Source organism: Camelus ferus, chromosome 20 (assembly GCF_009834535.1).
Source record: "Camelus ferus isolate YT-003-E chromosome 20, BCGSAC_Cfer_1.0, whole genome shotgun sequence".
In the NCBI taxonomy this organism is placed as follows: domain Eukaryota; kingdom Metazoa; phylum Chordata; class Mammalia; order Artiodactyla; family Camelidae; genus Camelus; species Camelus ferus.
The window spans coordinates 35,303,945-35,328,876 of NC_045715.1; the positions used below are offsets into that span (position 1 = coordinate 35,303,945).

The window sequence follows — 24,932 nt, forward strand, 5'->3', positions numbered from 1 at the left end:
ATATTACTCAGCCATAAAAAAGAATGAAATAATGCCATTTGCAGCAACACGGATGCACCTAGAGATAATCATACTGAGGGAAGTAAGTCAGACAAAAAAAATTATATGATATCATTTAACAGTGGAATCTGAAAAATGAACTTATTTACAAACCAGAAATAGTCTCACAGACATAGAAAACAAACTAATGGTTACCAAAGTGGGGGCAGGGATAAATTAGGAGTTCGGGATTAGCAGATACTAACTACTATAAAGAAAACAGGTAAACAACAAGGTCCTACTGTACAGCTCAGGGAACTACACTCAATATCTTGTAATAACCTATAATGGAAAAGAATATGAAAGAGAATAGAATTATGTATATGTATAACTGAATCGTTTTGCTGTACACCTGAAACATTGTAAATCAACTATACTTCAATAAAAAGATTAAAAAAAAAAGTTGAGGCCATAGCAGAGTAGAATGGAGCCTAATCCAACAAGACTGACGTCCTTATAGGAAGGGGAAGTGGACGCAGAGATTGCCACGTTCACAGAGTGGACACCGCGTGAAGAGGAGGCTTCCCCTGCCACGAGCCAAGGGGCCACAGAAGGTGGGAGAGAGGCCTGGAGCAGACCCTCCCCCAGAGCCTGCGGAGGGAGCGTGGCCCTGCCAACACCTTGATCTTGGATTTCTTTCTACAGGACATTACATTTCTGTGGTTTAAGCCACTCAGCTTGTAGCATGTTTATCACTGCAGCCCTACAGACACAGGCTGGGAGCTGAGAAGGATGCGGAGGGGAGGAGAGGGCACGAAAGGAAATAGGCAACAGGACTCATCCATGTCCCCACTGGCTGTTTTCTGCGGCATCTGAAAACCTCTGCCGAGGGAAGGCGAGGGGGCTGGGAACGGTGGACCACGAGGCATGCGGACAGTCACCGCTCTCCCACTACTCACATGCTAAACATCGACGTGAACAAGTTACATGCTACTTAAAGGAGAGACCTCGAAATCAGAAGTGACCCTGGTTATACAATCAGAAACGGCCCTCGAGAGATCTGGGGGGAGGGTTTTACATCTGCAACCTCAGGTGGCCGGCTGCTCTCACCTGTTCTGTCCCCACAAGAAGTCTGCGCTCCTCTGCCACCTGCAAACCCGACATTAGCACCCGGGGCAGGTGACAAAGGAGCACAAAACGTTAAGCAGCCTGGGGGAAGGGACAGCTCAGCAGTAGAGCACATGCTTAGCATGCATGAGGTCCTGGGCTCAATCCCCAGTACTTCCATTTAAAAAGAAAAAAAATTAAAATTAAATAAATAAACCTAATTACCTTCCTCGCCAAAACCACCAAAATTAAGCAAGCTATTCTGATTTCATTGTCTCTCTCGATGATTTGCTTGTCAGGTTCTGAACAGCCCCAGATGGCAAGATTTAAACACAATCTAGGCTATTCAGCCTAGATTTATCCTTTATCCTCTCTTCCTAAAGTGACTGAAACCCCTTCAAGTCAGGACAGATTTTAACATCCCATCACTGCTACCCAGGCCTTGTTCTGGCCTGGAGGAGGAGTCTAGGAACAGAATTCAATAGCCCCACACTGGAAAAAGCTGGAAAAACGCCAAACCTTGCTGGCTCCAATCACACTTCAGTGACTAGCATGTGCCAAGGTGTTGAGACCTTTGCACACGCTGACCCCTACGCCTGGAATGTTCTCCCTTCTGCCCTCTCCCTAACCCCCACCACCACCTGCACACACAGTTCAAATGTCAGTTTCCCAGAAACACCCTGTCGTCACCCTTTGATTTCTCCTTATCACACAGCCCTGTACAGTTCCTTCACCACCCTTAGCTGTAATTATTTACAGTTTGCTGTATATTATCTATTCCCTCCCTAATAAATGGTAAGCTCTCTGAGTCAGAGATCAGACGAGTTTTATAAACTACTTTATACTCCAGGCCTGGCACCCAGCAGGCCCACAAACACTTGTCTGGATTGACCAACTGATGTATTAGTTAAAACAAACAAGTGAGGGCGTGATGTGAGCAAGAACCTCCGCAACTCGGGGCCGGGGCCGGGGGGGGGGGGGTGGTCTTCCTGCTCAGAAGCTCCGGGCTCATCCCTGGAGTGTGGAGCCATCACTTCTCGTCCCTGCCGGCTGTGACAGGGGTGCTTTTAGGATATCCCTGTCTCCTGATCTCTCCAGGAAAGTTTCAAACTGAAAAAAAAAAACCAACCCTCTGATCACGATCTGGCTTTACATATAGGCCCTTCCTGTGATAACGGCACCCCTGCTCACACGCACTTGGACTGCTGCTGAATACTTTTTCTCGGTGATTAATAAAGCAGCGCTGGGCTGTGATCCGGAATCCCCTCTAAAGTGACCTCGGGGAGAAATGTCAGGAAAATACGGCACAACTTCCAACAGCGGGATAGCTCTTTATGAATTAATAAACTAGCATTTAGTGGGGACGGTATAGCTCAAGTGGTAGAGCGCATTATTAGCATGTGCAAGGTCCTGGGTTCAATCCCAGTACCTCCTCCAAATATAAATAAATAAATAAACCTAATTACCTCCCCCTCATGAAAACAAACAAAAAACTAGCATTCTAGAAAGAGAAAGACAAATACCATATGATATCACTCATATGTGGAATCTAAAAAGAAAAAGAGAGACAAATGAACTTACTCAGAAAACAGAAACAGACTCACAGATACGGAAAACTTATGGTTACCAAAGGGGATGGGAGAGAGGGATAAATTGGGAGTTCGGGATTTGCAGAGCCTAACTACCACGTATAAAATAAACAACGAGGTCCTACTGTACAGCACAGGGAACTATATTCAATATCTTGTAGTAACCTATGATGAAAATGAATATGAAAAGGAATATATGTATGCATAACTGAATCACTTTACTGTACACCAGAAACTAACAACATTGTAAATCAACTATACTTCCATTTAAAAAAACTGGCATTCTGACATTCAAAAAAAAGAAGCCCATGCATTTTACATTTACAAAAAAACAGGATTTATGGGCCGTAAGAATTAGATGACTGAGGGTATTTCGGCAAAACATATATAAGACTTTAAAACGTACGTACTACTTGATCCACAAATTCCAGGGATAGGAATCTATCCTAAGAAAATAATCCTGAACGCAGGTAGTCACAAGAATGTTTACCGTAGCACAGTAAGAGCTGGAAACTTAAATATCCAATAATACGGGGCTGAATGAATAACTGTGGTAACCCCTAGCAAGAAATTCTCTGTAGCTTTTCAAAATGTCTTATTGAAAGAAATGAGTGACACAGAAAGAAGGTTCAGCCTGTGCTAATGGCTAAAAAAAAGGTGGGTTTATGAATCAATATTGCAAACATTAACTGTAGTTTTTGGATGGTGGGGTCATGCGTGATTTGTATCTTCTTATGTTTAACTGTATTTTATAAACTTCCTCTGAGAGTCATAAATGTACTGTGGGAAATGTCTATTTAGAAACAAATTTTCACCAGTCACTAAAGGACAAATACGGTACGACTCTACTTGGATAAGGCCCTAGAAGAATCAAACTGATAGGGACAGAAAGCAGAATGGTGGTTGCCAGGGGATGCGGCAGGGGAGAGTGGGGCGCTCTTGTTTAACAGGTACAGACTTCGGTTTTGCAGGATGAAAAGGGTTCCAGAGATGGTGGTGGTGAGGGCAGAACAACCGTGTGGATGCGCTCACTGCCACTTAGAAACGGCTAAGGTGGCAAATTACATGTTAAGTGTATTTCACCACCATTTAAAAAAAAAAAAAAACCCTCTAAATCATAAGTACAGCTGGGTCTAGAGGTGTCCGAGCTATGAGGATTTTCAAGAGACGGGGTAGAGAAGGCCGAGTTTGACCTTGGACCGCACGGCATCGAGCAAGGCAGTCTGAGGATCCCCCAGGTGGGCTGGCTCCGGACTAAGGCGCCGGCCATGGCGTTTCCTGTCTCTTCTTTCTCGAGTGTGGAGTTTCCTCCCTCTCCTGCAAGCATCCCTCACTTTGATTCTGGATGAGTTGGCTGCTCCAGAGGTTTAACTCCCCGCTGAGGTTGGCTACAAGGACTGCAGGGGCAGGTGAGCCCAGGAGAGGCTCCAGCCACATCTTGCAGAGGCCGTGGGGTTAGGGATGTGCCCTCAGTGTCCCCCAGCGATGGAGCCAGGCCAAGGGAGGAATCTGACCTCCAAGTCCAGACAACTCGCCTCTCAACTGAAGGACGAAGAAGGGACTGGACTCACCAGGAGGACACGGGTGCCCTGCGGCTGAGACGGTGCCATGCCCGGTCCCTGGTGGTGGACCCGAGAACCCCAAGCTGGCAGAGCCTCGGGCCTTGGGCTGCACGTGGCCCACAGCTGCATCTTAACAGCCACACGGGGTTGGACACTGAGTCTCAGTATCTAAAAAGACCACACACGTACACAGGAAAAGGAAGCTTCCCCACACCTCCGGGGCCCACGGGGCCCGGGAAAGACAGGAGCCAGTGTTTTCCTACCTGCTGTAGGCACGCTGATGTTATACTGAGGTAAAATAAATAGGAAGGCAGTCTTGGCGGTGACCTGTGAAATAAAGGGAGAAAGTTCCAGGTTAGCTTCTTGGCCACATCGAAAGAAACAAGCAAAGCCTGCTACCAGCCCAGGGGCCCCCGCCTTTCACATCTCAGACCCACAGGCCTCTCCAGTGACGGGTTTTACCTAAAGCGGAGTTAGCACCGTTTGTTTGGTTTGGTTTTTCCCATTTTTTTAAATGACATCCCTCCCAATACCTGCACTAAAAACAAACAGAACAACAGGAGGCCCTGGATGGCATCCAATCCTGTACCCACTGCAGATGGAACGCAACAAGGTGTGCTCGGCCGGCCGAGAGCTCACAGGCCGAAGGTACAGACCTGCCTGCCGTGCACTCATTCACTCGCTCATCCATTCAAGTATTTATCAAGCTAGGTCTAGGTACCCAGCACTGGGGAAGGCAGAAACGAATGGAAGATGAGGCCCCAGCCTTCTGGGGGTTTCCAGAACCCAGGACCTGCCTGAGGTTCCCCAGCCCTGCTGGCCAACCGCACAGTGGGCAGAGGCCCCAAAAGTCGAACTCCGAGCTTCAGAAACAGAGAATTCCAGCTGCTCATTTCACATCTGCCCGACCGTGAGGTGAGGGCAAGACACAACACCCTACTCTGCTGGTTTCTCTATTCCGAAAGCTGCCTTGAAAGTCTTGATTGTGCTGTGAAAAAAACTGTGGTTGTCACCTGGTTATTAACAGCCAACTCAGTCCTGCAAATTAGCCGCAGGACAGAGACGGAACATGAGGATTCGAAGCTTGGACCCCGGCACCAAGTGCTCTGGCTCAGGCGCTGCCTCTGCCCTTTGCTGGCCCTGCAACCATGAGCAGTGATCTGACATCTTGAGCCTCATGTCCCGTATCCCTAAAAGCCATATCTGTGGTCCCCCAGCTGGTCTGGGTGGCGCTGGCCCACTGTTCGCCTTGTTTAAAGCTCCCCAGATGTTTCCCCTGATGTGCAGCTGGGGCTGAGAAGCACCTCCAGACGGTTCTGGAGCAGGTGCAGGGGGCAAGTTGGGGGCGGCCCCCAGGGACTCCTCATCAGCAGAGTTACCGGTTCTTCTCTAAACAAAAAGGCATGAAGGATGCACTGCGGGTGTGAGGGAAACACATGGGGACACGGCAAATACAGCAGGGAAACGAGTGAATGACGTGTCCCAGCCCCTCCACAGTGGCCTCCTGATGCGCCCAGAGGGAGGCTGCTGTCCTGGGTCTACCCTGTCTGTTAGGGAGCCGAACTCTCCCCGTGACAAGACCGTTCCTCTCCAGCGGCTGTCGTGTGCTCCTCGTGCAGCAATGCCCGAGCCTTCTCGTGTGTTCCTGCTGTTGTCTGGGACGTGGTCTGTCAGGCTTGCAGGAAAAAGTCCAATGACAGACAGAAAACAAACCCATGGTTGCCACAGGGGCAAGGGCTGGGAGGGGGATACATTAGAGGAGTTTGGGATTAGCAGATACAAACTACTATATATAAAATAGATAAACAAGGCCCTACTGTGTAGCACAGGGAACTACATTCAATAGCTTATAATACCCTACAATGGAAAAGAACATGAAAAAGAATATGAATACACACACACACACACACACACACACACACACGTATAACTGAATCACTATGCTGTACACCTAAAAGTAACACATTGTAAATCAACAATACTTCAAAAAAAGAAAAAAAAAAAGCCCAAGGAGACTAGTGTGAGAAGGCGCCCTGGAAACACAAAGCCCTGTCCAATGCACCCCAAAACCTAACTCAAGACCTTTTTCAGGGGGCTCCCAACCTCCCTGCAGCCCCATGGCTTGAATGGCATTAGAACAGACAGACCTCGTGCTGCCCACTACTTCATTCTGGGGGTGTCAGCCCCTCTCACTCTGTATCCTACTTCGATAACTTCCCTCACCCAAAACCCCAAATCCTATAGACCAGCATCTCACTCGTCCTCCACAACCCAGCTTAACCGTAACCCTGAGTGCCGGCAGGCTGCGCCTTCTTCCACTCCGAACTGCACTGTCTACTCCCGCGTTCTCCCCTCAGGGTCACTCCTTGAAGGTGGGCCTCGCACCCCGTTCAAGTAACTAATCTAGATGCAAAATCGAAAGCCGAGTCTGGGCTGGCCTTCCCTCACCCGTATCTGTCCTTGTTCTCCAGTGGAGCCGCCCTAGCGCCGTTATCCAGCTGTCCTCTCTCACCCATCCGTCACCCACCAGCCTTCCTCAGCACCTGTCCAGCCGCTCACACCGCACCCACGTCCGGAAGCCCCAGCACCCACACCCCAGCCTGATCTCTCCTCGCCTGAACTCCGCCAGCATTCGCCATCCTGGGCCCACCGCCTAACTCCACACTATGCGCCACAACTCCTTGGAAGACCAACCTTGTCTTCTGGGGCTGACATCCCCTTGGGGGAAGATGAGAGGAAGGTGGGGGAAATAGGAGAAACGCAGGAGGGCAGAAGAAAATGTTTACCAAACGCTGTGCCCCACTCGCTCAGGGTACAATCCTTCAGTTTCATTCCCTCGTCTTTTAAGCTGGTGGGCTGGAGTGGACCCCCGTGAGGTTTGGGCTGACCAGTACCCCTTCCTGCCTTCCCAAGGGCACCAGGATTTCCTGAGGAGACACCTCTCCCCAGCCACGTGGGGGGGGGGACCGCTCTGGTGACCACTGTCCTCCTGGGAGGATAAAGGGGCCAGACCTTCTCCCAGCCCGTCAGACACCCTCTCCTGGGCAGGAATGGAGAGAGAGCTGGTCAGTGCCATGTGCCTGCCGGACTCTTCTGCTGGGTTCCCGCAGCCCTGCCCCAGAGCACAGACCCTCATCAGCTGTACGAACCCCCAGATGGCCTCCTGAAGGTGGCCAGAGTCCCTTCCTAAGATACATCAGAATCCCACACGTAGAGCACTGGGGTCCAGCCGCGGCTGCACAGTGAAGTCCCTGGGGGAGCTTCTAGACTCTCAACACCTGGGCTGCCCCCAGCCAATTATCCCCACCCTCCAGAACACCGGGCCCCCCAGGGCCGCCCACACACAGCCCCTCGCGGGAGGGGGAGAGCTCTAAAAGCCAGACGTTCACCCTATGTTCTTGGTTTTCCTCCCTCTCCCCAGCCCGAGTCCCGTCTCTCTCCACAGGTTTGGGGCCAGTTCTCTGAGAGCTCTTCCTATGCACGTATCCACTTGGAATTCACTCCGTGTTACTTCTGCCATTGTAACTTGGGACTGCGTTTATATCACTTGACACGAGGGGTTAAAGAGTGAAAAAATTATAAAAGGGCTGCCACTTACTAAATACTATTTAAATCATTTTTTTAAACTCTGTTAATCAAATAGTTGTAGCAGGAACACACAGACCAAGGCACAAATCTGTTCAGTGAAACTGAAACAGTGACATGGGAAACATGCAGCTCAACCTGTCATTTACTAACATCCACGCAGAGGGGAGTGGCTATAAATTAAAGCTTCCTCATCTCCACTAGAACTCCTCACTAGCATTTCCTACAAGGTTGCCCCTAATGTTTACCACCGACAAACTCAGCCACTCAGGCTCCCCGTGAGAGTGGACACTTTTTGAGAGTGGATGGACTTTTTCTTTAACATCTTTCTTTTAATCGAAAAAAAAAGTTTAGAGAACAGCAGTTCATAAGGGCACAAACAAATCAACAGGGGCATACTAGTGGAAGACGGACGAGACAAAACTAAAAATGCCACTGGCTTCTTTAATTGCTTAAGAGCCCAACATGTAACAGGCAGAAAGTCTGTTTTAAACAGATTGAAAAGCTGTGTTTTTGTCTCAGTTTTCCCCAAGTTCGGTATATACACACCCACAAAAATGGTGTGGGAAGGGATGCCATCCTACACTAGAAGCTGCATCCTGAACTGGGGGGACAGCTGTTGAAACAGGAGTTAACACAATAGAGCAGGAGATTCTAAATGCTAAAAGCATAATCCCACTTTTTTCAGGGAAGGCAGACGTCTGGTGCACAGGCTGGACAGATGCTCTTGGCCTGGTCCACAGTATCCAGTCAACTCTTGTGACTCACAGTTGTCCTGCTCCGGGAAGTCACCGCTGAGTTCTAGTGACACCAGACCACTGCTCCAACAGGAATACGGAGTTCAGGTCCGACGGGCCCCTGGTGGTCACAATATTTCCATCAACCGATCCAGGTGGAACCTTAGTTTATGCGTGTTCTTGCTGAAAGACGCTGTATGAAACAGACACGGCTGACACGTGAACACTCGAGCTCAGGGCTGAAGGACACACCTGTGTTCTCTGCCAGGCCAGCCACGGCCGCCCTGCGCTCTGGGTCACGGCGCCCCAGCATCACACATGAAGGCCAACTGATGCAGCCAAGTCACCAACAGAAAGCACAAAGGTGCACGAACGTGGCACTAAGCAGACAAGGCCACTTGCTCACGGCAGGAGCTGGAAGGAGGGGCAGAGTGCCTGTCACTGGTTCAGCTGGGGACACGCTCATCAGGGGAGCCAAACGTCCCACTGCCCAGAGCATGTCCACAAACAACTGCAAAACAGCCAAGAGGTCGGGGTTCTGGGGTTGTGAGCAGCAGCAGTGCAGACCCGACACGTGGGAGGAGTGGGGTCATCTGTCTCGGGGCAAACCTAAACAAAGGCCAACAAGGGCTGGGGGCTTTTGTTTTGTAGCCTTTACTGGGGTATCATTTATGCACCATAAGGTTCACCCTTTGTAAGTACACACAGCTTTATGGGGTTTACCTTTCCTTGGTGTTAAATTCTCCCTTTATTGCAATGAAAGTTCTAGGAAAGAGAGGATCTTACACATCTTGATTATCTTCGATCCACTGCCTGTAACAGTGCCTAGAACAGCCTGCATTCAGCAAGGGCTTGTTAAATGAATACACGAGGAAGTAGGGGAGCCCGCACTGTGCTGTTGCCTGGCCCTCAGCTTGTCCTCTGCCCTCCCTGATCCCCTGGGCGTGTACTCCCTCTCCCCCTGGGGCCCGTCCCAATGCCGGGCACGTCGCAGGTCCCTCATGAATGCCTACTTGATGAGCTAATGCCGCAAGCAGCTATAAACCACAGATGAAGGTTTAACAAATGCTTTCGGAACATGATTCCAAGAGGACAGGATCTGGGACCCTGATGAAGGCAAACATTCGAGATTCCAGTAGTTTTCCACCCCGACCCCCTGGTCGCAGCAGCAGGAACCAGTTCAAATCGTGCACCTTCCTTTGCAGGCTGGCACGCCTGCTCCCGAGTTACCACATCTCAGCGAGAAGACGTCTGTTCCCATTTTACAGACGAAGAAACTAAGCTTGGGGCACGGAGAGGCCCCTACCTGGACCTCACAAATGTATTCAATTTGATTCTTTAACAATGTGTTCCAAGAAACAAATGTATGACAGAGTACGGCACATAAAACAGAATGGTGACATAAAATAGAAGCAGGAGAGGACCAAAAAATACATACTGAAGGCAAAGAGGAGCAGCAGGGAATGAGGCTGATTCACAAAAATGCATTCTAGGAAGTCGGACTCATTGGCTAACGGCAGCCAGAAACTCGGCTTTAATTTTTCCGAAGCCATCAGAAGAAGGAAAGTGTGATGGGCTCCTGGATTCACCTCATCCATTAAAAAAAAAGAAAGAAAAAAGACTGCCCCCCTCACCCCTAAAAAGCAACTCTGCCTCTCCAGCACGAAAACCGACTCTCTGTGCTTGACAAGGTCCTCTGGCACCCCCAAACTTCACTCCATGCCTCCCCCAACCTCCAACCGGGGGCCAAACGGCCACCAAGCCCCATCTGCCAGCGCGGGTTGGGTTCGTGTAGCTCAGAGGGCTGAGGAATGGGGGCCTATAAAAAATGTCATTCCAATGACTTCCCATCCCTCTAAGGCTGTTTATAGGAAACACTATTGAGTTTAATAGCAGTTTAAAGGCCAGACTCAGGGGTGAAAGGTTAAAAGTGAAAACACGCTAATATGCTAATGCAAAGGTGAACACTCAATTATGTGGGAGGGGCCACCCCCCCCCCCCACACACACACAGAGGAAGCCTTGCTCAACTTTAAACTCAAGCAGGGCACCAAGCACAAAGGCTGTGACACTGAACACGCTCCTGTAGCCACAACAAAACCAAAACCATTCCACATGCCGTGTTCTACTAGAGACACACAAAACTGAGCTCTCAGCTGCAGCCAGACCAAGGATGTCGGTAAAACAGCTACTTCCAGCAAAGCGTAATGGACTGGGTGGGATTCCAGCCCCCGTTCCCTGGGGGGCAGCTGGGTGACCTCAGGCCAGGCATCACACGTCTCTGGATGCCAGTCTCCTCATCCATCATCGACAACAATAATGGTGGCGGATGTCACCAAGTGCTCACTCAGCGCCAGGCACGGTTCTCAGCGCTTCACAGAAATTATTTCCTGTAATCCCCACACAACCCTACGAGGCAGACACTAGTAACACCCCCACTTTATAGACAGGCATGAGAAGGATCAGGCCAACTGAGGTGGCCCTCAGAATGGATGTCCTTAAAGATCCTCTCCACCCTCAACTCCAAAAGGCTGGTTCCAGATTTCCTGGTTCCACTTACGTCAACGCCAAAAACACAGCCTCACGCTTACAACTTGCTGAGAGGTCTTCCCAAAAGTTTAAAATCTGTTACTGCTTCTACATCTCATGAAGACACAGTCTGGGTGTCATCTGTATCTGACCAAGCGAGAAAGCCAGGACTCCCAAGTCAACCCTGCCAGCCCCAGACACCGGGCACACCTTGGCTCCCCAGGACCCCCTCTGCTCTCTGTTCACTGTCCGCTCACACCTGGGCACCAAAGGTAAGAATGAGGAGAGGCAATGAGAGCAGATGGGATGATACCATGTCTTTCCCTGTGGACAGCATTCGACACTTTGGTTGGGTTTATTCTGTTTATTTCTTGGCCCTCAGAAGGGGCTGCATTGGAAGATGGGCCACCAAGGACAAGGGAGGGGAGGGGGCCCCATGTTCACAGAGCAGCCCTGCTCCAAACCGCTCTGTGCCATCAACACCGCCTCACCCACCTCAGGGCTGAAACATGGAGTCCACGCGGCTGACCCGCAGCCCCCCACGTCTTCCTCTCAGGAGCGCAGGTAGGGCCAGGGGACCGTCCCCTCTCCCAGCCCTGCTGCTCTATGAAGCCGAATGATCTCCACTCAGAATTTCCCAAAATTGATTTTGCATCTTTCTGCCAAGGCAGTGGATAGGAAAATTTCAGTCAGACAGGAAAACCTTTGAAAGTCATGCCTAATTGGTGAGGAAGGTTTTTTTTTTCTTTCTTTCTTTCTTTTTTCTTTTTTTTTTTTTTTGAAATAAAAGAGTCTTTTAGGCCTTCTCTCCCGGAGTGTTTGCTTCCTGAGTCCAGCTGGTCACCTGCATGCACGTTTTTACAGCCGGGACGCGATGTCCGCAGTTTGCAGCTCACTCTGTCCCTCAAGAAAAGGCAGATACAGCTGAGACAAAGATGCTTTTCACGCTTGCTTCCCAAAATTCCCCGTCTGGATGGCCAGAGGCTGGCGGGGAGGGCCGAGGGCCTGCAACCAGGGGCAGGGTTCTGACAGTGCCTTCTGTGTGGCTTTTAGCAACGCCTGGAGATTCGGTTTTCTCACTTGAAAAACTGCCTTGACATAAGAACTAGGCAAAGCAGCCCAATGTTCATAGCAGCACTATTTACAATAGCCAAGATATGAAGCAACTTAAGTGTCTGCCAACAGATGACTGGATAAAGAAGATACGGTATGTGTACACTACACACACACACACACACACACACACACACATACACACACACAATGGAATATTACTCAGCCAATGGAATATTATTCAGTACAAAGGAAAGAAATAATACCATTTGAAGCAACATGGATGGACCTGGAAATTATCATACTAAGTGAAGTAAGCCAGACAGAGACAAATATCATTATGATATCACTTACATGTGGAATCTAAAAAAGTGACACGAAGGAACTTATTTACAAAACAGAAACAGACTCAAAGACATAGAAAACAAACTGATGGTTACCAAAGAACAAAGAAGGTGAGGGAGGGAGAAATTAGGAGTCTGGGATTTGCAGATATAAACTATCATATATAAAACAGATAACCAACAAAGACCTACTGTATAGCACAGGGAACTGTACTCAACATCTTGTAATAACCTGTAACATTATAAAGAATATATATATATATGTATAACTGAATCATGATGCTAGACACCAGAAACTGACACAACATTGTAAATCAACCATACTTCAGTCAAAAAAAAAAAAAAAAAAAAAAAGAATAAGGCAAAGCTACTCAAACACTCAACGGATCCTCTACAAGCTCGTGTTCACCAGGCTGAGCAGACTCACTATTAACAGTCTTGATCGCAGTTTCATAGTGGATTCAAAAATGACAATGTATATTTATGAGAAGAACCCATCACTGGAACAGCCAGGATGAAGTACTATTACCTGCTTTAGCATATTTATCGGCTCCAAGGTCTAAACTTTATACTGGGATCAAGAGGAATTTAGAAAGGGTCACATACAGAGTTTTAAAAATCCCTGAGGTTGAGCTTTTAAACAAGATACATACGAAGACTTAACTGGAAATTAATAATTAAGTACTGAAAAAACAGGAGGCGGTCGAGGGACAGCTGTTTCCCACTTCCTTCACAGCCACGACTTCATTAGGACTTTATGAACATTGCATACGTATGCAACCTATGCTTGTAAAAGTTGAACTTGACCCACTACGTGCCTTACAGAGAGCCTTAGATAAAATACATACATCCCATGTAATAAATATATTTTTTTCTCTGGAGGCTTTTATATATATAAACATATACTCACTCTCATCTGCTCCCTCAAAGAAGAGCCATGGTCCATATTTCAAATACTCTGACTTGGTTATACACCTCACTCCCCTTCACCCTCAACCCCAGCAGCCTTCCCTGTATCTGATGGCTCAGCATAACCAGAAACCATGCCTCATGGAAGTGAGATGCCAAATAAAAATAAAGAAATGCTTGGTCATTAAAAATAATAATAATAAAATAAAGAAGGGCTCACACAAAATACCCTTTTAGAGTATAAGTATTCTTATATTTATATAAGAGTTCAGATTCTCCATGGATTATTCCTCAAGCATACACATTGGTGAGGACAAAATCTCTTTACTTTTGGCCAAAAGCCACCTGGTCAGATGCAATATCATCTTTAAAATAAGTGAAAAATGAACACAGAAAAAAGGAAGGGTTTTTGGAGCGTAGAATTTTAGGCTCTGGGTAAATTGGGGGGGAGTTAAGATTAAGTAGCATTTTACAAATGATAAATGCTGGACAAGGTGTGGAGAAAAAGGAACCCTCCTACACTGTTGGTGGGAATGTAAATTGGTGCAGCCACTATGGAGAACAGTATGGAGATCCCTTAAAAAACTAAAAATAGACTTAACATATGATCCAGCAATCCCACTCCTGGGCATATATTGGAGAAAACTATAACCTGAAAAGACACATGCACCTCAGTGTTCATAGCAGCACTATTTACAACAATCAAGCCATGGAAGCAACCTAAGTGTCCATCAGCAGATGACTGGATGAAGAAGATATACACACACACACATATATACACATACATACACACAATGGAATACTACTCAGCCATAAAAAAGAATGGAATCATGCAATTTGCAGCAACATGGATGGACTTAGAGATGATGTTAAGTGAGGTCAGACAGAAAAATACAAATATCATATGAAATCTCTTATATGTGGAATCTTAAAAAAAAGGCACAAATGAACTTATTTATAAACCAGAAACAGACACACATAGAAAACTAACTATGGTTACCAAAGGAGAAAAGGGTGGCGGTGGGGGGTGGATAATTAAGAATTTGGGATTAACATATACACACTACTATATATACAATAGATAAACAACAAGGTCCTACTGTACAGCACAGGGAGCTATATTCAATATCTTGTAATAACCTATAATGGAAAAGAATCTGAAAAAGTGTATGTTTATATGTATAACTGATTTACTCTGTTGTACACCTGAAACACAACACTGTAAATCAACTACACTTCAAGTTAAAAAAAAAAAAAAAAGATTAAGTAACATTTTAGACTTGACTGTAGAAAAGGAACCACTGTACCAATACATCAGAGCCTGGTCTGAGGGGCAGTTTCTAGAGGAGCTTTAGCTGCGTAAAGCGGGAAGCACAGACAGGGTCTCGTGGTCATAGATGTGTCTGCAACAGCCCGGCCCCAACGATCGTCAAGAGTGGCTTCCAGGGAGAATCATCCCCGAGGAACTGACCGCATTTCCTGGTACCCGGGGAAGTGGAAGGGGCTCTGAAGAGCCTGGGGAGCCAGACTGGGCGGGGCCTGCGTATATTTGCCTTCATTTGCTTATTTATGATTAGGGAAGGAGACAGCAGTTGGACAATGATCTGGTGTCACCATTTTTAATTATTCACCACCTGGAAAGCTTCCTACTTCAAACATCAGCCTGTCAACCCCCACCTTCTAACAGAAGAGCCAGGCACGTGGGGAGAGCTTGCTAGAAAAATGAACTCGAGAAAGCAAAGAAGCAACTCCAAGAGCCCCAAACCAGGCCTGTCAGCGGGGCTGATGGCCGATTCTCACGGGGGACCCTCAGATTCCTCCTGGTACTTGTGTTGGGCACACAAAGAGGGGCCCTAACCCAGGCTGTCCGCCTCCGCCCTCATTCAGACTGGGGCAAGAAGGCAAATGAATGAGGTTTTACAGTAAGTCACTCCTCTGGGATGTTAGATGTGGACTCTGCCATGGTGGTTCCTGCACACTCACCCCCACCACGGGGTGAGGGAGCCAGTGAAGGGTCCTCGTCCAGGCCTCTCTGGTGCCATCCAGCACCGGGGCCTTACCCTTCAGACCCAGCAAGGTGAGTGCCGGCCAGGACCTCCGCTCTGCCCATCTTGACTGAATTGCCTCTCCTTCCCCCCTCCCGGGACATGTGATAACCGCACTCTGGGCTGCCCTCCAGCCTGTTTTGCATGAAGCTACAAAGACCTGCCAAGGACCACCTGCGGGAGGGGGGGGGGCAGGAGAACGTAACAGATGATGATTTGATTCAGGTGAATTAAATCAAGGCCAACGAGGTGAATGAAAAACACCCAGCACTCAAATCTCCCTGTTTGTCAGCAAATAATATTCACCAGGGGAAGTTCCAAATCGTCTTCAAAGTCAAGGAGGAAAATAACAACATAAAAGGCGAGAGTTCCCAGAAAAATGGTCTACAGATAAACAGAAAATACAAGTCTAACCCCAAAGGCACCGCTTGAGGTAAACACTACCCACACTTTGCCACAAATCAGTCCCCCACACCCCTGAACCGAATAAACAGACTCTAGGCAAATGCTGATATTTAGGTTAAATGCTACATTCCAGATCCTTCTCTCTCTCACACACGCACGCACGCACACACGCACACATACACACGTAGACATAGCTATATGCATTGCTACAAAATCTCATCTTAGTAACTGAAACTGGCATTTTAAATGACATCTAAAAATCTGTGATGCTTTTTCTCTGCCCAGGAGCCCAGCCCCCATCACAGCCTCTCAGCACCCCAGGAGGCTGTCTGTGACCTCATACAAGGTAAAGCAGCCCAGGAAGAAAACCAAACCTCAGGGTGAGAGGCCGGACCGAGTCTGAACCCACTGCAGGTCCTCAGAGGTGGATGGGTGGCTGGAGGCACCATCACCCAATGCGCAGTGTGCAACTGCCCCCCTCCCCACCACACACACGCTTGCTGATAAATCTGGGCCTTGGAACCAGAGCCAGGGGACAGATGTCCCCCACCGCGGGCCCACTGGGCAACTCCACTTTAGGGGGACACAAGAAAGCGCAGGAACTGCTGGGACACCAGTGACCTTAAGCTTTGGCCAAGAAGCACAGATAATCTCCATGCAAGAGAAACACCGTGAGATCCAAAGGAGGGGAGGGCACAGACACACACAAGGGTGGGGAACTCCCTGCCCAGGCCTGGGGTCGGGGGAGGCTGTTCCCTTGACTCTTCAGCCACTGCTCGGTCCCTGCACTGTACACACACCCCGAGGTGGGGACCAGCGCCATGGCCTGCAGAGGCAGATTAAAGAACCATCCTGAGTGTGTATCTCCCCTCACTGCACTGGGAAAGACGACAGATCCGTCTTCCTAAAATGTCACAGGCCCTGCTCCACAGTCCTCCATGACTCCCTAGTGCCTACAAAGTAATCAGGACCCCTGCCTGGATCCCAGGACTCCAAAAGTACCCCCACCTAACCTAGACTCCCAGACAAGAGAATGCCACCCCCCACAGCATCCCAGGCAGGAAAGGCACCACCCAAATTTGGAGCCCAGTCAGCTTGGAAAAGCTCACATACAACGCAATGTCATCCTTATTTGGAGGTGGCCCTCTCACCATGGAGACCTTCACCAGGGAGGGTCTGCCTGACCTGTATCCTAAAGGGATGGACAGGCCAAAAGAAGGCAGGAAGGGGGCTGCACGCACTTGGGCAGAGAGGTGGGAGAAATACGACTCCTGGGAAATGAACGGTCTGCGTGCAGAAGGCAACGAGGCTAGAAGTGGGTCCTCTGAAGGGTCCTTTATGGCAGGTATAAAAACCGGTCTGCTACCTGGGGGGTTTTAGGCAGGAAATAACACAGTGGGGCTCCACCGTAGAGAGCTCATTCTCCCAGGGCACAGAGGACGGGCTGGAGAGGGACCAATAACGCAGGCTGGGAAAAGGTGACGGCCACAGACACAGGACAGCACAGGCGGTTTTCAGGGGACGCAATGGCACAATAATTTCAGGTGGAGGAGCAGCCAAGAGTGGGGCTCTGGTCTTGCTCAGGAGACGGACGCACCGACACAGAGCTTCAGTAAGATGTGCTTGGTCTCAGGATGGTTATTCAGAAGCTTGTGGGCGGTGGTACAACCAAGAGAGAAAACAGCAGTGGTCCAGGGCCGAGAGGGGAGAGGAGCAGGTGGGAGGGGGCTGAGAAGGACCGGTCAGAGAGGCGAGAGGAAGCCCAGAAGGGGCCCAGCGGTCAGGGCAGGAGAGTCAGGAGTCCGGGCTCCGGGGAGAACCAGTCAGCCTGGGACTGAGATGTTCACTGCAGGGAGAAAGCGGTCTTAAAGGATCTTTTCTGATGGCTCCAGAGTGAGGCTGGAACAGTGCTTGGTACAGAGCGGGACCCCACATGCAGAATGAATGAATGCATGTGGAGTCCATCTGATTTGGGACCAGAAGATCACCAGGGACCTTGCTGAATAAATAAATGTTGCAGAGGACAGAAGTTGGCGCACAGGGAGAGTGTAAAGGGGAGAGGGGAGGGGAGACAGAGTGTAGATGGCTTGTTCTGGCAGCTGGGAGCTGGAGGGGGTGAGAGGTCTGGCAGGAAGAGCTTGAACCTCCCTGTGGTGAGAAGACCAAGGAAGGAAAAGTGGTTGGATACGCAGAAAAATAATGGGGGGGGCTGGATGGAATATGTCGATTCAAGGGGGATTTCTTTGAGTAATGAGACCCAGGACCCCAGGAGACGGGTGGCCGAGGGGAGCACCAGCCCTGGGCAGCTTCCCCAAGATCCCTGCCACCTCTGAGGTTCTGACACTTGTCTAGATACAGAGAAGATGCGCCGTCAACACTCCCTGGCTGAGACCATGGCTTTACTCATCTTTGCACCCCCAGGGTCCTTACAGTAAGTATCAGCAAGTGCACTGGGTTTGGAGAAAAACTTCCTTGGGGAAGACTTCTGGGAAGGGGAGAGCTGAGCTGAGCTAGGAAGTCATACAGATTGTGGATAAGTAAAGGGGAGGGGTGAGGTCAGAATCACAACTGTACTGAGAAAGCACAGGAGACCCCCAGGTAGAACCGTCCAGCTGAGTACAGTCATGGCAGCTTTTGGGGGGCCACACACTGCGTGGGCCAGCCTCAGAGCTCAGCTGTCCCCACTGGCTCCAAATGAGCTACTCCAGAACGGGAGAGGAAAGGAGATCCAGCCCTCAAACTCCTTGGAGCTTACATACATTCATTCATTCACTCATTCATTCTAAAAGCCACGAGGCGCCAAAGTCAACTGTTTGCCTATGAGTTCATCAATGAGATGCTAGTCCAGCACTGTGGGCATTTCAAAATCTTGCTTCCCCAAAATATCCAAGCCCAGGTGGAAAAACAGTTGCTTCTCTCAATCAGAGGGAGGCAACACTTAACATAAAAGGGAGGCAACGTTGTCATGGAAAAATTTGAACCCTTTATTTCCAGCCACAAAACCCAAAGGCTGTTCCATATTTCATAATTTACCAGTTAAATTTGATCAGTTACCTGTTACAAGTGAGTCTGAGCTCCTGCGTGTGAAACTGTCAAGGAAGCAATTTCCTGTTGGTTACAGGTATTCCCAGACCAGTGGCACCATCAGTTATGCTCCACAGGAGCCTCCTCTTGGTCCCTGAGAGCCAAGGCTTTGGAGCACTGGCCTTAAGGAACTGGGTTTAAGTGTACTTGAGAATTAGCGCAAAAGAGGAAAGCAGGGGCATTTAACATGCTGCTGCTTTTCTGAAGCCAGGACAATCCTGGTCTCAGCAAAGATCAGGGGAATAAGTAGCTTAAAATCAACATGTTCCACAATTTGGCTTATTGCAGTTAGAAACATCTGTCCCAAAAGCCCATTGTCAGAGTCTGTATTTCAGGAGCACCAGTGCCGCTCCCGCCACCCTTTCTGATAGCCTAAATCAGGCAGGATTCAAACAGAAGGCAGCGGAGAACCAGTCAGTGCTACTGGGCTGGGTGATACTCCTTCCTGCCCTGGGTCCCTGAGTAGAGGGAGGATGACCTTGACGGAGGGCACCCATGGGCTTCCTGGACATCTGGCTTTACTTGAGTCCACAGGGGATGAGAGGGCACGAGGAGGGTGTCACTGCCTGGCTCCCTGCCCACTGGGCAGACGTGGCCATGAGGACAAGCCCCTCCCTTCAACCACAGCTCTCGAGAGCATCACCTTTCCCTCCTCCTCTCTCTCCCAGACACCTCAGGAAGTTCTGTGTCCACTCCATTCCCCACTCTCTTCAGGTTTAGGGTTATCTGCCACTTTTTCAAGCCCTGGGGGGGGGGTACCATCCCTTATCTGTTTTCCCTGATCCTGGCCCCACTCTTGCTAACAGTGCCTTCAATAACCTTTAATCACCCCCTCTGTTTCCTGACTGTAGCAGTTACGGCTCCTCAAATAAAAGGCTTAATGCTAACATCACGTGACAATCATCAACCTCACTGGCAACAGGGCACTTCAAATCAGCAAAATTCTCTCCCATACAGACGTGCTAGGAATACTCCCCGGGAAACTTGTGGGAGGCCGACAAGCAGCCCCTCTCCGAGGGCCAGTTAAGTTCCCAACGACCAAGGAAGCTGACAGCCAGGAGAAACAGTTTTCTCTGTGCAAGATGCACCGGGACTGGGACTGGCTTCTCACAAACTCCCATGGAGATAAAGCAGCCCCACTCCCCGCCCCCAGCTGCGGGCCAGCAACACCTGCCTGCGGGCTTCAGGGGCCTCTACCAGGACCCTGCTGCCCTCAGGCTGCTGGAAGGGGTCCCAGGCCTGGCTCCAGGGGGCTTCTAGCACTGATTTTGGAAAGTCACACCCACGCCAGGGGCTGACTTCACACCGACAAATAACGTCTTTGAAATAAACGGGAAAGGCTCTCGGCCCGTAGGTGCTCCGAGTGCGACGTGAAGGGTTTTGTGGGCTGAAGGGGTGAGAAAGGGAGTCCTGGTCCCGCATCTCCTCGGATACAAAACAATTGTTTTCCTTCTCCTTTCTGGGGAGAGAGCCGGCACTGGGGGGAGGGTGTGCCCCGGGGGGATGGGGGAGGGAGGAGGGAAAAGTCTGCAAACAAACCGGCCCTGGGCTCTGGCTCCTGGACGTTGTCCTACCTTTCCTCCAGCTGAGCAGCCTGAGGGCAAGTTGTCTGCCAGGCCTCCCCCGTGTAAACACTCTGGCACCAGCTGGGCCTTGGAATCTAAATCTCTGCCAGCTGGCAACCTGGAGATGGGCTGGATTAAAGGAATGTGTAATGAATAAGGGGGTGGGAGACGGGGGCTGTATTTACCCAGAGTGGAGTCTGAGGGGGTCAGCGAGGCTCTGGCCAAAGGGGGCTCTGGAAGTGGAAAAATCCGAGGGGAAGAGGAAAGGGCTTCCATGTGCCCAGGTGCACGCCCCACCCAAACGGCCCAACGTTGTTATGTTCATTTCTTTCTCTCCCTTTTACAGACTGACTTCTTTGTCCATCTCGGTCCCCACTACACCCACCACACCCCCCGAGCCAGTTACACGCGGCCCTTTGAAAGTTTCGCAGCTGGCTGCTCCAAAAAGGCTCAGCGTGACCAGACAGCACGGACACCTGATCCTCTGCGATCCCAATTTGGGAATGTTAACGCGGAAACCCAAGCCACGTGCTGACAAGCAGGTCCCGGGCCACGCGGGGCCCCAGACGCAGGGAGAGCAAGCAGTCCCTGTAGCCGGCCTGGCCTCCAGCCTTAAAGACAGAGACTCCAGGCTCCCCTATGCAAAGCCCAGAAGCCAAGGGTTCAGAGGACACAGACCACTGGACGACCAGACCCTTCTGCAGACCAGCGGAGGGGACGAGGGACAAAAACAGACCCAAGTCCAAAGTCCTGGTGGGCGCTGACGGCCACACCTGCCCGGAAGCCACCTGCAGCCCTACTGGAGCACCTGCAAGTCTCTAAACCCCAGACATGATACCTATCAAAGAAGAGGAAGCAGGCGGCCCTGCAGCACTGAAGGAAGACAGTGCAGGGAGGAGGCAGGGGGCTGTGGTAGGCAGCTGAGCCAAACCAGATGTGGAGCCTCAGGCTGCTCCCTCCCCTGACATGGCCTGGGGGGGGGGGGTCTCCTCTTTTTAAGAATGCTGTCTGGAGTCCCTGAGCCCCTGCATACACAGATGCTTCCAGGACAGAGACTCACCCCCAGGTACAGGGTTCAAGGCTGGCCCCTTCTTGCTCCCTTAGAAATCCTGCCCCGTGGCTGCTTCTATTCCAGAGCCACTCAAATAGACTTTCCTACTCAGATCTTTCTCCTGGGGGGTGTTCCCCACCTGCTCCCATTTGGCACTGCAAAAACCAAACTATGCATCTTTATTCCCAAGACTGGTGCCCTGGAGACATCCCTCTATCTGCCCAGGTCCCAGGCTGCAGACCCCCACCTGCCCTTACAGCCACCTGTTCGCTTTTTCCTTTATTATGTTATTAAATCCACTCCACCCACACCCTCATCTCTCATCAGCCTACAGAAGAGGCTCCTAGCTGGATTCTCTGCCTCAGGTCTTAGCCTCTCCCCTCTCCTCCCGGCATCCTAGACAGAACAGCCGCGCTACACAGAAGATAAACAATATAAACCCCCTTCAAAGCTCCCCACTGCTTACAGGATAACATCCAACCCTTTGGTCTGACATTCCTAAACCTCGCCCCCTCTGCACCCTTGATTACCACAACTCCCCAGACAAACGCCATACAACCACCCTGGATGTCCTAAAGAATATGCTAGGATATTACTCCATGAAATACTCTCCAAGGTCAACAAATAAGTCTGGTGCAGGTATACAAGACTCGTTACTGCTACAGTAAAGGTTCTGACAAGTCCTGCAGTAAAAAAAAACAAAAAAACTGTGTAGCCTAGTGTCTCCCAAGCCTACCAGGCCCAGGAACTTTTACAGCATTTCATCTATTAACTGCTTCCTTCAGTCCTCTGGGCGCCTTTTCTTGCCTGGAATGCCAGCCCTCTGTTCTGCCTCGACTTCCCGTCGAGGGCCAGCTCTGATCTCCGCTGGTCTGGAAGCCTTCTCCCTGCCCGTGCTCACTCCACGTCCTTCACTCCCACCGGAAGCCCATGCTGCCTATGCTCCCGCTCCCGACTGACCAGGAAGCAGGCAAGCACAGGTGAGAGCCAGGATTTTGAAGTCAGAAAGCCCTGTGTTAAACCCCAACTCCGCCCCCAGCCACTCAGGTGGAGCTGTTCAGCCTGCCAGGCGCAGGCAGAGAACAGAGGATCAATGAAAGAGAACGGCCTCCCGGAGGAGTGCCCCATCCAGCACGAGGCGGGCACGGCATACATCCAATAAGTCACAGTTAGCCATTCTCCTTCTAATTTGTGATCGCTGCTGTGTTGTTTATCATTTTCTGGGTATCTTCCCAATGGGTAAGCACTGAAAGCCCCAAGGCTAGTGCTGCCCCCCCCCCTCCCCCTGCATAGTCAGGTTCAGCAAATAATGTGTTGATAAGGCCGCCCCCACCCACAGCGCGCCCTGCCACGGACAGCAGGTGAGTGCACGGAGCAAGAGGCTGTCAGGCCAAAGATTCCTGAAGGCAGGCAAACCCTCTAAGTTCACAGAATCCTACCCCTCCCCGCCACCACGCAACCATCCTGCCCTGCCCCACTACCTGTTTGCTTCCTCCCCCCTAGAAGGGTAGGAGGCTGTCTGGAAACCAAAGGGAGTAGGTCTCGCCCAAAAGTGGCCTGGGTGGTCCATTTCCACAACTGGGCAACAATGGGTTGCTGTGTTAGGGTTTAAACTTTAAATTTCTCAATTGCTGTTTGTAAAAGCTTACATTTTCACCACAGGCCATTTCCTTCATGTGACTTGTTCAGTTAATAACTGGAACTGAGAGGTTTCGATTCCACTTCTAGGCAATCCTGACTTGCGTTTTTCTTGATGCTTTTGTAGCGCTTCTCTGGGTGGCTTAGAAATACCCCCACCTGTTTCACCTTCTGAGCCACACTCTTCAAAAGGCTTCCAAAAAGCAAAGCTTTTATTTGCAGCAGGTGGGAACGATATCTCTAAGATCAAGGGCACGAGCTTATCTTTACAGCATCCCCTGGCTCCTCTGCAGACCCCCTCTCCAGCTCTCCCCTGAACCCCAATTCCCACTCCATCTCCAGCCTCTCCCCCTCCTTTTCCATTCATCTTTCGGGCTCTCCAAGCAACAGGCCCTGCCACCAATCCAAACTTGCCATCTCCAAGAGGACAACAGCATTAACATGCCTTTTCTGATTATCAAAATGATATACATTGTGCTAAAAATATATAGTAGATATAAGCATGGAAAAAAATGAAAATCATATGAAATTCTACCACACAGAGAAAACAAAATCACTGATTATGTTTTGATAATTATCCTTACAGCTGTCTTTTTATAAAAATAAAACAAATCCAAACTTTCAGAGAGGACCACACTAACATGGCATTCTACAATCTGCTTTAAAAAAAAAAAATGACCGTATGTTATAGACACCATTCTGTGACACTGCATATAGATTTATGTTACCATTTTCAACTGATTTAACCAACCCCTTACTGGTAGGCATTTAGGAACGACCTCATCTTTTAAAAATGCCAACATCTCAAAATATTTGGCTATGCAATTGAGTGATGAAAAGTCAGAATCTGGTCTATGCATTTTTATTATAATCATGAAAAACCAGCGTCCACGCATACGAACAGAGTAAAAATGGAATCAGTGGTGCCAAGCGTGAGAGCGTGAAGAAATCTGTATGAAAGTGGTTTTCAAACAGCAAAGAAAGTCCTTCAACAAAAATAACTTGTAAAACACACACTCCCCATTATTTTAACAAGTCCTATGATAGTTAAAATATTTCAGGAGGCTGATCGCCACTTCATGGAACCTCATGGTTTTCTTCCCAGTGGGAAAGGAGACAGCGATCTGAAAACACGATCTTTTGAGAAGGGGAAAAGGTGATGGGTCATTCTGAGGCTTGAACACTCGAGGGAGGGCATTCCAGGGGAGGGAGAACCATGGGCTGGGGGCTCAGTCTCAGAGCCCACCCCGGACAAGCCCTCAGCAAAGGGACCCGTATTTCTTAGGGGTCTTGGTAGCCCAGGCAGCAGCATTTGAGTGTAAAAGGTGTGTCTGGTGGGGCACAGATGCACCAGGAATACACATCCCTGTACTGTGAAAACCAGAAGCAGAGAGTCGCTGCCTAGTACCGCTGCAGTGGTCACGGAATCAACTAATTAATGTTAGTGAATAACATCGATGGAGTCCGTACTTGGTATCAAGCTCTGTAAAAATGCTGCATGCACGTGCATGACGAGGTCACTTGATCCTTCCAAACACTCAATGAGCTAGGCACAATTCTGTTCATTCCCCTTTTACTGACCAAAAAAACTGGGATACAGCTGAGAAACTGGAATTATCTAGTGGACGAGCCAGCAGAGAAGCAGGCAATGCGAGTGCAAAGCCTGTGCCCCGAATCTGCACCGGCTCCGTGGTATTTACAAGCCCGGCACGATCTGGCAACATGAAATGGAGAATCGGGGGGCCCACCCA

At 49.6% G+C, this 24,932-nt stretch overlaps 1 protein-coding gene across 1 annotated transcript in view; it reads right to left on the reverse strand.

Moving 5' to 3' along the window:
• The window catches only part of TRAM2 (translocation associated membrane protein 2), a 72,678-nt gene that overhangs the window by 29,590 nt on the left and 18,156 nt on the right, over nucleotides 1-24,932 (reverse strand). The window contains exon 2 of the mRNA XM_032463273.1: nucleotides 4,501-4,564. Coding sequence (XP_032319164.1) covers nucleotides 4,501-4,564 — 64 coding nt within the window. The remainder of the gene's footprint in view (nucleotides 1-4,500; nucleotides 4,565-24,932) is intronic.